Below are 12258 nucleotides of genomic sequence, written 5' to 3'. Positions count from 1 at the left end.
TCCCAGCATAAAGTCTTGGCGTCAGCAATGCACACCCGGCCAGCTCACAGAACCGGCGTTGCCTTTCAGAATACTCATGAGACACAGTTGGGGTCTGTATGTTAGCACATGCCACCGGACCGAGAGATAAATACCTTTGTGTGGTCGTAGCTTTCAACATCTTACCCAAATCCCGCAATTCGGTCGTCAGCACTCATACCACGCTTATACTATGCATTCCTCATCTTATGTCATCACACTCCTTTCAAATATGGTCCCCCTGTCGAAGGTCACCATGGTGTATTTTCATATGCAAGCTGCTCCCAAATGTGGCCCGAGACCAGGTTTCAACGGTGTCCTGGCAACTAGATCAATAGGAGCGGGGAATTAACATCTTCTGACGGCATCACTGTCATTCGAGTCTGCTATTCAATTAAATAGCATACATCAGTATGTGCTGCGGATTCAATAGTCAGTAACAAGCCCTTATCTTTACAGCAACGTCTATAGATGTTTTACACCACGAGGAAAGTTGTACATTTCTTGTACATTTCTAGAGGACGCCAGAATTCCCTCATACTGCGTGCCATGTCGGCTCACCCCTGCCCGAGGTCAAGGATGTGGCAGTGGTGACGGAACTCGGACTGCTCTATCTCATGTCGAGCTCGGTCCACTTCAGCGACTCTTGAATTCCTGTTCGTGTAATCGCACGCGTCGAAGCCTTGCCTGTTCTTGACTTTTTGGTTCCTTGGGAACCTCTCAATCCCTTTTTCACCATTTCCGTCGGCGATCTGGCAGTTTCTTGAGTCTGCGAAACTCCCGCATGTACAATATCCTCGTGACTCATCACCTTCGCCATGCCCACCTTGCGCGATACTGTCGACGTACGAACTTGTTTCTCTAAATTCTGCTCAATCAGCCGCCAGTTCTCATCAAGGAGCAGGCTCTGATGCGCCATGACTTGTTGCCCAGCATTCAACGCCTTCTCAACCAAAGCCTGTTCAGCCATGCCCAGACTGCCCATCTCCCTTTCAATCTTTTGCCAAAGCACGGCGAATCCCTCCGATGTCAATTAACGTCACGTCCTTATCAGGATGACACTGTGTAGCCCCATTTACCTGCTTCACAATGATACCTCCTAGTGAGTGTGCGACAAAAATCAACGGACGTTTGTCTTCCTAACACACATCGTCAGCGTCGGGACGAATACTTGAGACCATCCCACGAGCACAGAATGCTACCTCCTCTTCAACCCACTTAGCAACGAGACTCGCCAGTAGGCTCTTTGCGTGGTCAATCACTTCCGCTGTCGACTCGGAGAAGGCGGCCGCGGCGTCGTAGCCAAATGTCAGGATGCGGGCGCTTTACCGCACCTTCATATCGATTAATAGTGGTTGAGAGACTGTGGATTGTGTCACCAAGAGTGGCTAGATAAAGATCGCTACATTCAGGGTTACCGCAGACATTTTCATCATCGTCATCACAGGAGTGAGAAGGCTACACAGTTGTTAGTTCAATCATTAATTAGGAACGGCAGGCTACTTATAGGATTCAAGGCTAAAGCCATTTTGAATGTGGTTTATTTATTTGTTTAATTAGTAGGATAATCAGCCAAGCTGTTTAATCAATAGATTTTAGATCGCAATTGTATGCCCAAAGGTGAGCAAAACCTCAAGATATCAAAAATATATACTTCACTTAAGCTGCAGTATATTGAAGAAAGAGATGTAAAAAGAATATAGTTATGCACACAAGGACTATACAGCCAAGGAATCAGTAGCTGCAAAAGCAAAAAGATCGATCTGGCGAGGACTTGATCCTCGAACCTTGTCCATGATCCACGCCCTGGTCAGGCCACTGTAGTGTTGAAAGACTTGTTAGTATAGACTAGTGTACAAATAGGTCTTCCAGTAGTGGCTCAGACCTCTCTGTGGATCATTAGATAGGCATATCATACTATTAGACCACAAGGCCTATGAGGTATAAATATTAGTATACTGATTTTAAATCAAGATTAAGGTAATTAAGTATATTAAGACTATATAATCATAATATTAATAACTAGCCTATACTTAAAGAGTAAGTATAATAGTCTTATAGAGAGTTAAGATTCTATCTAATCTCTAAGTGCTATTACTATAATAGAGATAGAGTTATAAGATAAGAGAGCTATAGAGAGAGAGAGAGTAAGAGAGAGAGAGAGAAGAGTATAAGAGAGTGAGAAAGGAAGAGAAAGAGATATATTAAAGAATTTAACTCTTCTATCTAGTTATCTTATAGCCTGGTTATCTTAACATAAGAGCTTAAATAATAAATATATACTAGTAATTTATAACTTCTATTAGGGGTCTTATAGAGGACTATACTACTTAAACTATTCTATTTTAAGATATTACTAGTAGGTCTATAATAATAATATAGTCTAGATAGTATATCTAGAGATAAGTATAGCTATTAAAATTAAGTGAATTTTATTAGGATATATTAAATAGACTATATAAATAGGATAGTATCTATAAATATCTATACTATAGGATTATAGCTACCTAATTTACTCTATATCTATAATATTACTCGACTCTTCTAGCTAATTACTTATAGTCCTGCTGGTATCTATATACATAATAGTGCTATATATACTATCTAGAGTTTAAAGATCTAGTTAATATTAATTATCACTATCTATAGTATTATATTTTATAACTTGTATATAGTGATTATCTATACTAAGAGTAGTAGTATCTATATCTATATAATTATACTAAATAGTACTAGATCTCCTAGCTTGATATCTTGATATATGGAAAAGATTATCTACTAAAGCTACTAGCTCTTAATAAGGAACTTAATCACTAGTAGTAATAATAATAACCTTTCCTACTATTAGATCTACTCTATAATTTAATTCTCCTTCTAATAAGAGAATAACCTAGTCTATATAATCTGCTTTGGTTATTTAGCTATCTAGGTGTTATATAATGTATATCCTATAATATATCTCTAGATACTATTAACTAGACTAGTTAGGGGCTCTATATTAATAAGTAAGATTATTAATATCCGAAACTTGGTTATAAGTATACTAAGAAAGTGATAATTCTCACACCTAATAAGATAGCTAGCTATATCCTATTATACCTTATCTACTAAACATAGATAGTATATCTAAATATAAATATAGTCCTTATAGTAATAGAGATATTTTATTCTATTAATACTAGTAAGACTATATATATTCTTCTTATTTATCTTCTATTATACTATTAATAGTTTAGTAGTATCTCCTAGCTAGAGTTAGAAGTCACTAAGTAAAGATAGCTATATTAATATTAGAGATTAACCTATCTATAGTATATTAAGAATCTCCTTAAATATTAGATCACTCTAATAATAAACCTTAGTTAGGGTAATATAGGTAAACTAATAGATCTTTTATATATTACTCTAAGATACTTACTAATTATTAAGATAGTAGATCTCCTTATATTTTAGATAGTGCTACTATATAGTCCTAGATAGACCCTAGGTAGATATTAGGGGAGAGCTTTAAGTTATCTTAAGCTACTATAACTCTATCCTATATAAGAAATAGATCTAGAAGGGTTTAACTAGGAATAGCTAATAAAAGTTCCCTGTAATAATAACCTATATCTTATTAAAGGGTGCTTTATATTATTAAGTGGCCTAGTATATCTAGTTAAGGTACTAAAACTAATTAGACTCTAGTATACTAATCTTATTAATGATAAGCACCTATCTACTATATAACTAATATTATCACTAGTTAGAATTAGTGTCCTTCTGAATCTATTAGATTGACTTCTTCTATATTCCAGGGTTCTACCCTATAAATATAAAATAGGTTATACCCTTAATATTAACTATAGAGATACTAGTTAATATAATAATATTAAAGATCTTACTAGCTATCTCTAGTTATTAAATAATAGTCTATAGAGTGATTAATTTATTAATCTCTATATCTCTAATATAGAAAATATTCTATCTAGATATAATAAGATTAACTAGGCACTCCTATTCCTTATATAATGGAATCTAAGGGGCCTTAGATATCTAGAGGGCTTCACTCCTTGCTGATAATAAGAGTATAATAGGTATATTATGATTATTAAGGTCTAATTAATCCCCTACTATTAGCTGATTATCCTAGTGAATATATTATACTATATCACTTATATTCTAAGCCTCTTACTACTGTTTTATATTAACTAGTTTAGAGTTAATAGTATATTAATAAAGAGGAGAATAGGAGTGTTTATATATTAAGTAATAAGTACTTATAATATATAATACCTAAGATAAGATAATATAGAAATCAAACTAGGAAACTCACTAAAATATAAATCTTAGGTCTACCTAATAAAGAATAAAGCTATCTTTATAGAGAAGATTTACTAATTATAATAATAAAATAATGTTTAGTTAGGGTTACTCTAAATGATAATCTAGTCTAAAGGCTATTCTCTCTACTAAATCAAAATTCTCACTTCTGTATTAGTATAAGTAAGAGACTATAACTAGGAATCTTTTCTATTATAATCTCTTTATCTAAATAGTCTAATATCTATACTAGTATATAGACAGCTTGAATACTCTGCTTACTAAATATCTTACACTCTTCTCTAAGTTATTATATCTATACTTAGATATCTTAAAATCTACTTTAATAGTTACTAATCTATATAATAGTCTATTCCTAAAGATTTCTAATATAGAATATAGTCTAGATAGCTAGGAAGACTATATTATAAAATTTATATAGCTCTTATATATATAGTCTATTATATATAATAGATAGCTATCTATATTTCTAATAAGCTATATAATCTTAGATCTATAGTTAAGATAATAAGAAGGTTAAGACTTTCTTAGCCTAGAAAAACACTCCTTATTAATTACTTAGACACTTTTTAAGATAATAGTTCTATCTATTACTTAACTCTAGTAGTTAATAAATAAAGTATATCCCTTATTAGTATTAATATTACTATTGATAGCGCTTAAATATAATACTAGTAACTTATATTAATATATTATACTACTATTATCTCTATATAATATTAAATACTATTAGATCTTTATTATTAATATTATTCTTTTCTAAAGATATCTAACTCTCTAGTCTAGATATTATACTATTCTATCTAGGATCTAGACTATTTCTTAATAGCTAGGTTAGAAGTAAGTAAGATATATCTTAATAGTATATCTAGTCCTTAGTAATACTATTATTAAAGATCCTCTGATTATGATAGGCCTGATATTATAGAGTGCTACTATTCTTATAGTACTATATATTAAGAATACTATTTAGGAATTAACTAAGCACTATATCTATATATTAATTCTAACTTATATAGCACTATATAACTTGCTTAAGTAATAGAGTCTAATACTAGTTAGCTTCTTACTAAGTATTATTAATTATAGTAAATATCTATAGCAATATAATTATACTTATTTCTTCTTATCTATCCTGACTAGCCTATCTTACTTTCTATATAAAGTTAATTATATTCTAGGGCTAGTTATAATAAACTACTATATATATATAAGGGTAATTAATATCTATTCTAAAGACACTAGTTACTATAATAATCTAATAAGTGCTATTCTATCGCTAGGTTATAATTTACTCCTTATAGTCCTATAAGTCTAAATTAGAATAATAGTATTTATACTCTATAAGATTAACTAAACTATATATTATCTCTTTATAGAATATATATATAATAATATAGATAAGGGGGTTATTCTCTTACTACTAGAGGATCTACTATATATAGATAGCTATATACTTATTAAAAGATAGATTCTGATACTAATAATAGATATTATATATAAGATCACTTAAAAAGTGATCTTATATACTATATATAGCCTATTAAGAAGTATATATATAGTAAAGATATCTATTATAGTTAGTAGTAGAGTTACTATTAAGAAGATAATAGGATATTGAAATTAATAGATATATCTTAATAGAGCTAGCTTGAATTAATAGATTAAGACTATTAGTATAAGATGATATTTATTAAATACTATCTACTTTAGTTATTATAATATATCTAATTAATTAAGGAATTACTAGAAGGACTCTTTAATAGTAGATTTAGTAATAATAAATATTAATAGTATCCTGATACACTAATTAGTAGGAGTATATAAGTCTTATATTAAGTACTAGATATTAGCTATAAGATAGTATTATATAAGATTAGACTTGAGTATAATTAGTAACACTATAACTATAGTTATTCTAGAGAGTGATATAAATAATAGGACTATAAAAGAGAGACTCTTACTACTATCTATTTTAAGTACTACTACTATCTTGATTATATAGAATACTATAACTATTACTATCTTAAGCTACTATAGAGAGTGAAAGATACTAGATAGATTATAGTATAGTTACTAAAGTATAGTTAATATTATCTCTAATCTATAGTAATAATACTATTAACTAGATTATATCTATATCACTATCTACTTTAGTATTATTATCTTATAGTTAGTAGTACTAGCTATACTAGGTAATTATAGCTATTTAGTAGATAAGATAGACTAGTAGCTATTAATAGGAATATTATTAAAGATAGAGATAAAAAGAGTTTATTATAGTTAACTAGTCTATAAATATATCTATACTCTAATATTAGTAAGTAATATATTAAAGTTAATAGATCTACTATATATATAATTACTAATATAAATACTATAAGTAGTCTATATATAAAAGGATAGTATAAGAGTTATATCTACTATATTTATATTAATATCTAACTTATTATTAGTATTATCTAGAATATCTATATCTACTTTATACTCTATATTATTAAACTTTTTAATAGTAATTATCTTATATACTTGCTATTACTTTTAAATATTAACTAGCTATCTAATACTATATTAACTAGTATTTATTACTATCTAAGTTATATAATCTTCTATCTAGAGACTTAGACTATTACTCTATAGATAGTCTTAAACTCCTTTAGAGATCTAGATATTCTTAATATATATAAGATAGAATAGTTAGATAAACACCAGAAACTAGACTAGTAGATAGACTATAGTAAGAGATAGAAATTATATAGATAACTATAAGATATATATATAGGTTTTAGACTCGTAATATATTAAGATAAAGAGTATATTCCTATTAAGAAGCTATAAATTCTAGAGTATAATATTAATATTATACTAGTGAGTGCTTATAAACTCAGGATGTTAAGTAGATTAACTAGATCTCTTATAGACTAACACTATTATTATCTAGAGAAAATATATCACTATCTACTAATACTCTTTTATAAATATAGATTATATTAATTCTATATCTAAAGCTATATACTTACTAGAAGACTAGAATACTAGTTATACTTAATCTAGATCCTAATAAATCTAGTTAGTAAGCTAGTTCTTATAATCTTTAAAGTATATTATATTATAACTATTAGAGATAAATAAATAATTAGATATTATACTTAACTAGTTATTAGTGAATTTATAAAGTAGATATATAAACACTCTCTTAAGTTTAAGATAAAGATTATTATAGAAGATCTATTAAGTCTTGTTCTAATAGTATTATATCTTAGAATAGAGATTATTAAGTCTATACCTAAGATTACTATAGGTTATCTACTATCTATTAATATTCTATATTATTAATCTCTTAAGTATTATATTCTTCTTAATAGCTATAACCTTAAGTTACTAGTTATTAAGAGTACTAATTAATCTATATATATTATTAACTATCTATTAGTAATATAATATAGATAACTTAATATCTAGATTACTAAAAGAATTATATAATTTAGTCACCTTATAGACTATTCTAAAGATAATTAATTAATAATAGTAGACTAATTTATTTAGTATACTACTAGTTAACTTGACTAGTTATTATAATATACTCTTCTTCTTAAGATAGAGATAACTTAACTATATAGTATAGAAAAAATAATAATACTATTATAGATATCTATCTTATTAGAGCTAATATTCTATTAAATCTATATTAAGAGTAAATTAGCTATATACTTATCTAGTAAGTAAAGTAATTTAGACTAACTATTCTTATCATTCTTAAAAGATAAAGAGACTTTATAGTTATTATCACTATAGAATAGTATAGAATTATAATAGTATCTAGGATATAGACTAGATATAGATATACTAGTCTCTAGCTCTTATATAATAGTAAGTATATTATCTAGTATATAGTATTAAGAAGCTATTATTATAAATATCTATTACTTAAAATAATCTTGCTCTATAATCTAAATAAAGTAATATATATAAGATTATATATGTTTTATATAGTTGCTATATAATTATTTATTCTATAGTATTTATATAGAATCCTATAATATAGTACTAATCTAAAAGGTATTAAGGACTTGAGTATTAATATAGTGAAGCTTATTAACTAGGTTATAAAGATAATATAGTATCTAGTAAATAAACTAAGTAATATACTATAGAAGACTATTATTAGTTAGCTAGTGTAGAACTATTATAATACATTCTATTAGAGTATTATTAATATCCTAGAGATACTAATAGAAATAATACTTATATAGCTATAATATCTTCTTTGAGATATATTAAGATTTACTAATTTATTAATAATAAGTATAATTCTTATTAATAAGTTAACTAAAGTGTAGAGTAAGTATTACTAGAGTAAAGATAATAAAGTATATTAAAGTTATTAAGGAACTAACTAAGCTAGATATAATAACTGATAATATTAAGAGAGATAGTTATATAAGTAATACTAGATTTAAAAAGATAATAATAAAATAGTAAAGTATTTTAATAAAAAGCTATTAGAGAGTGATTATAGAATATATTTATTATTATTACTATTATTACTAATTAATATTATATATAGAACTAGTATAACTCTATATATTTTTCAATAAGATAACTTAATAGTAATAGTTAACTTTATTATATATATATTCTATATTAATAAGAGATATAGAATCTTAATAATATAGTTAGAAGGGGTTATAATAGTGTTAATATAGTCCTATTTCTATATCTATTACTTAATAAGTGTTTATTACTTACTAGAGACACTATATTTATACTTTAGATACTTACTAATATTACTAATAGTAAAGTAGATTTAATATTTAGTACAGAGGATTACTTTATAAATAGAGAGTATATATAAAAGAGAAGAGATAATATTAAGATTTGTAATAAAACTTGTAATAATTCTATTAATATAACTAGGCTACTATATACTTCTAAACTTGAATCTTAACTTGAAGAGAGACTATATAATATATTTCTATAGTATATAAAAGTAAATAATAATAAATTAGGTGTGGTGGTGAAGAGTTATTAATAATATTAATTTTTGGTGGGAGTGACTAACCTAGAGCTAATGACCTAATGCTAAGCGGGGTCAGTGTCAAGGCCTGATTTTGGTGGTTGCCGGGTCACCCGCAATGCGGTTACTAATGTTAGGTATCCTATATTCGCAGAGGGATGGCCACGCGCAGCCAGGCGATGAGGACAAGGCAATAACTGGTACCATCAGTCCTGCCGCGGCATCAATCTCGCCACGTGGAAACGCCATCATCACTGAGTGTAAGGTAATAGCCACGTTTGCCACAGTTAACTTACTGACTCGGTAATCTCAGTCGAAAATTCTACCGCACATGCACCATACGCTAAGGCAAGACACATAGCGCAACCTACGTCTTCCCAAGAAGAACTGGATCTAGGTGGTCTCTCTGCTGGAGCCAACGTTAACAAGCTGCATGAGCAAGCCGACCCACAAGCATTAACCGAGCACATGGTCATCTCACCCTCCGGACAGTATCTCGCAGCTCGAGATCTGTCTATACCTTTCAATCCATCTGAATACACTCAGCCACTAGAGTTTTTCCAGCCATTAGCGAACCTAGAGATGTTGGAGCTTTTCCCAGCAGACGCACTTCCCACTTTCTCGGACGTTGGATCTCAAGAAGCAGTGCTTGATTTTACAGACCTGTCCTTTTGGAAACAATGATTCAAGACATCGTGGAGGGAACGAGGTAACACCTGGTGGGCGAAGTACTATTCGGTGTCGTAGGCATTCAGCGTGATCGACACACACACGACACCGCCACTGATAGGTACATTGTCTCACGAATATGACGAGCGTTTGATGATAAGGCTCACTCAACATGGAAGCCTGACTATGCGACCATCTGGACTCTTCGCGTATAGCAAGCCGGGAAAGGTGTTCGCATCCGTTACCCACGGTGACAGCTTGACGTCCGCGGCCTCCTACCATTTCCTCGCAATATCTCTTCCACCAACAAAATTGAACAGCCAGGATATGCCAATCATTAGCGTGCGTCTCCAGCTTCTCGGCCAGTACCACACGCTTCCGCTCCGCCACGCTAGCCAAGCAGAATGCCCTGTTCTCTTCTCATCACTGATGCCATCGTGATTACCCAGGTACGCCAGATTCGTGGTCTCTCGGTATCTGAACTTCCGCTGCGGTTGGCCATATCGATTGAGTTCTTTCGCCAACCACTCGGCTTTCTGCACTGCAACCTCTGCGAGCATCGGCAACGACATCCCATCAATATCTGCACAGTCTCCCAGGGCATAGACATCTTCCACAGTCTGCTCGTCTTTCGTATCCTGCAGCACTTGCAGCTGATAGTTCGTGAGGATTCGCGGTAGCTTATCAGTTTTTTTGACATCGAGCTCCTTTACAAGCGGATTCACGCCGTTCCCTGTCGCCCATAGCAACATGCCATACTTGAGCTGGCCTAGATCCTTGACATGTATCGAGGCAGCATCCACTTTTTCGATTTTGCTTTCAGTCACGATCTTGATGCCCCGCGATTGAATGCTCTCGAGCGCATACTCGCCCAACTTCTCATCAAACTGACCAAGAATCGTCGGTGCTACGTCGTGGATCTCCAAGCTGAATTTGCCATCTAGATGATGGTACAGGAATCTCATGTGGTCGTTCCACAGATCATAAAGCTCGGCTGCTGCTTCGATCCCGATCGGGCCACCTCCCACAATGATTATTCTCAGTATATTCCTCTGCTGCTCGTCGGAAAGGCCAGGCAACGAAGCTGCATCAAGAATTTCCAGTACTCGCTGCTGTATAAGCCGCGCATCATTCGTGGTTTGCAAGAAGTTTGCATGCTCTAGGGCGCCGGGTGTGCCGAACGTCTCAGCGACACATCCTGGTGCGATTATCAACTTATCGTAGCTGACGGTGAACCGATGCTTCTTGGTACCGCTGAAGTTGTTGCCAGCAACCTTGTCCAAAGCTGGTTGACAGTGAACGACTTTCTCGTCAAAGTTGATGTCGTCAACATTGGCCTTGAAATAGCTGAGTCCCATTCGCGTCCTCCGTCGTACAGGCTCCTCAGCTAAGCGGAAGTCGAACAGGCCAGCGGCAGCACTCGCGAGCAAAGGAGTATACTGGATTGTCCGAATTGGCGCAATCACTGTGATGGTGTACTTATTGAGGTCGAGCTTCTCAGCGACTGTAAATCCTGCCCAGCCGTTGCCTATGATGACGACATGAGGCTTCGAAGTCATGCTGTCGGTACTGCTGCTTGCGACAGGACTGCAGTTGTTGGTAAGCAGCGACAGCGTCCGAGTTGACATCAGGGAAAATGAGGCTGGCGATTGTGCTGAATCTGGATGTTGACGTCACCACATCAGACAAAATCGAGGCGCTAGCCTATCAACGTTGAATGCGCTGACTTATCGGATGCTCTTCAAGGCAGCAGAAGTAGACTCACGGGAAATGATGGTGCGGTAGGATGCCGAAGCGAAAGATGGCAATGACATTGCGTTCACGGGCTTGCCGGAGAAATCTTCCTTGCGGTACAAATTTCCTGTTCGACATGACTCGGCATCGTACCGTTCTTGCTGCTTATAGACTTCCGCTCGTTGCTGAGTGGGAGAATCTGCCCAGCGCTACCTGAGCAGAGCGCTGTTCCCTGATCACACACATTGTGCTCATGGCAGTCCGGCCTCTCGCTCGTGCCAGAAACTCCACGGCCAAACCGGAAGCTTGCCAGCTTCGTTTATAGCTACCTTCACAGATTCTCTGGACGATGGGTCGGCGAAGACATACAGATCAACCCGTCTCCTGTAGCTTGGTAGCTCGTGATGGACTGACAGAAGCTGAAATTGGTCAAGCGGGATGTCGGAATGCACGTGGCACAGCTGTCGGGCCTTTGCTCGTATTCCGGACGCGCAAAA

The 12258-nt window shown here is 32.9% G+C and overlaps 3 protein-coding genes across 3 annotated transcripts; 1 reads left to right on the top strand and 2 right to left on the bottom strand.

Moving 5' to 3' along the window:
* Positions 1-628: 628 nt before the first annotated feature.
* AB675_7375 (uncharacterized protein) lies at positions 629-1003 on the bottom strand (the record flags this gene model as incomplete). The annotated part of the gene is made up of 1 exon (XM_018147738.1): positions 629-1003. The coding sequence occupies one exon, from the start codon at positions 1001-1003 to the stop codon at positions 629-631; it is 375 nt and encodes a 124-aa protein (XP_017996306.1).
* An 8473-nt stretch (positions 1004-9476) lies between these two features.
* Positions 9477-10042, top strand: AB675_7374 (uncharacterized protein; the record flags this gene model as incomplete). The annotated part of the gene is made up of 2 exons (XM_018147737.1): positions 9477-9618; positions 9672-10042. 2 exons carry the CDS (start codon positions 9477-9479, stop codon positions 10040-10042), a joined length of 513 nt encoding a protein of 170 aa, XP_017996208.1.
* Positions 10043-10302: 260 nt separating this feature from the next.
* Positions 10303-11586, bottom strand: AB675_7373 (putative NADH dehydrogenase; the record flags this gene model as incomplete). Its single annotated transcript, XM_018147736.1, has 1 exon — positions 10303-11586. The coding sequence occupies one exon, from the start codon at positions 11584-11586 to the stop codon at positions 10303-10305; it is 1284 nt and encodes a 427-aa protein (XP_017996323.1).
* Between the last annotated feature and the right edge of the window lie 672 nt (positions 11587-12258).

The sequence above is a fragment of the Cyphellophora attinorum genome, assembly GCF_001299255.1.
Source record: "Cyphellophora attinorum strain CBS 131958 chromosome Unknown Contig32, whole genome shotgun sequence".
In the NCBI taxonomy this organism is placed as follows: Eukaryota; Fungi; Ascomycota; class Eurotiomycetes; order Chaetothyriales; family Cyphellophoraceae; genus Cyphellophora; species Cyphellophora attinorum.
Note: the sequence above shows the minus strand (reverse complement) of the source record. Positions and strands in the feature narration are given on the sequence as shown.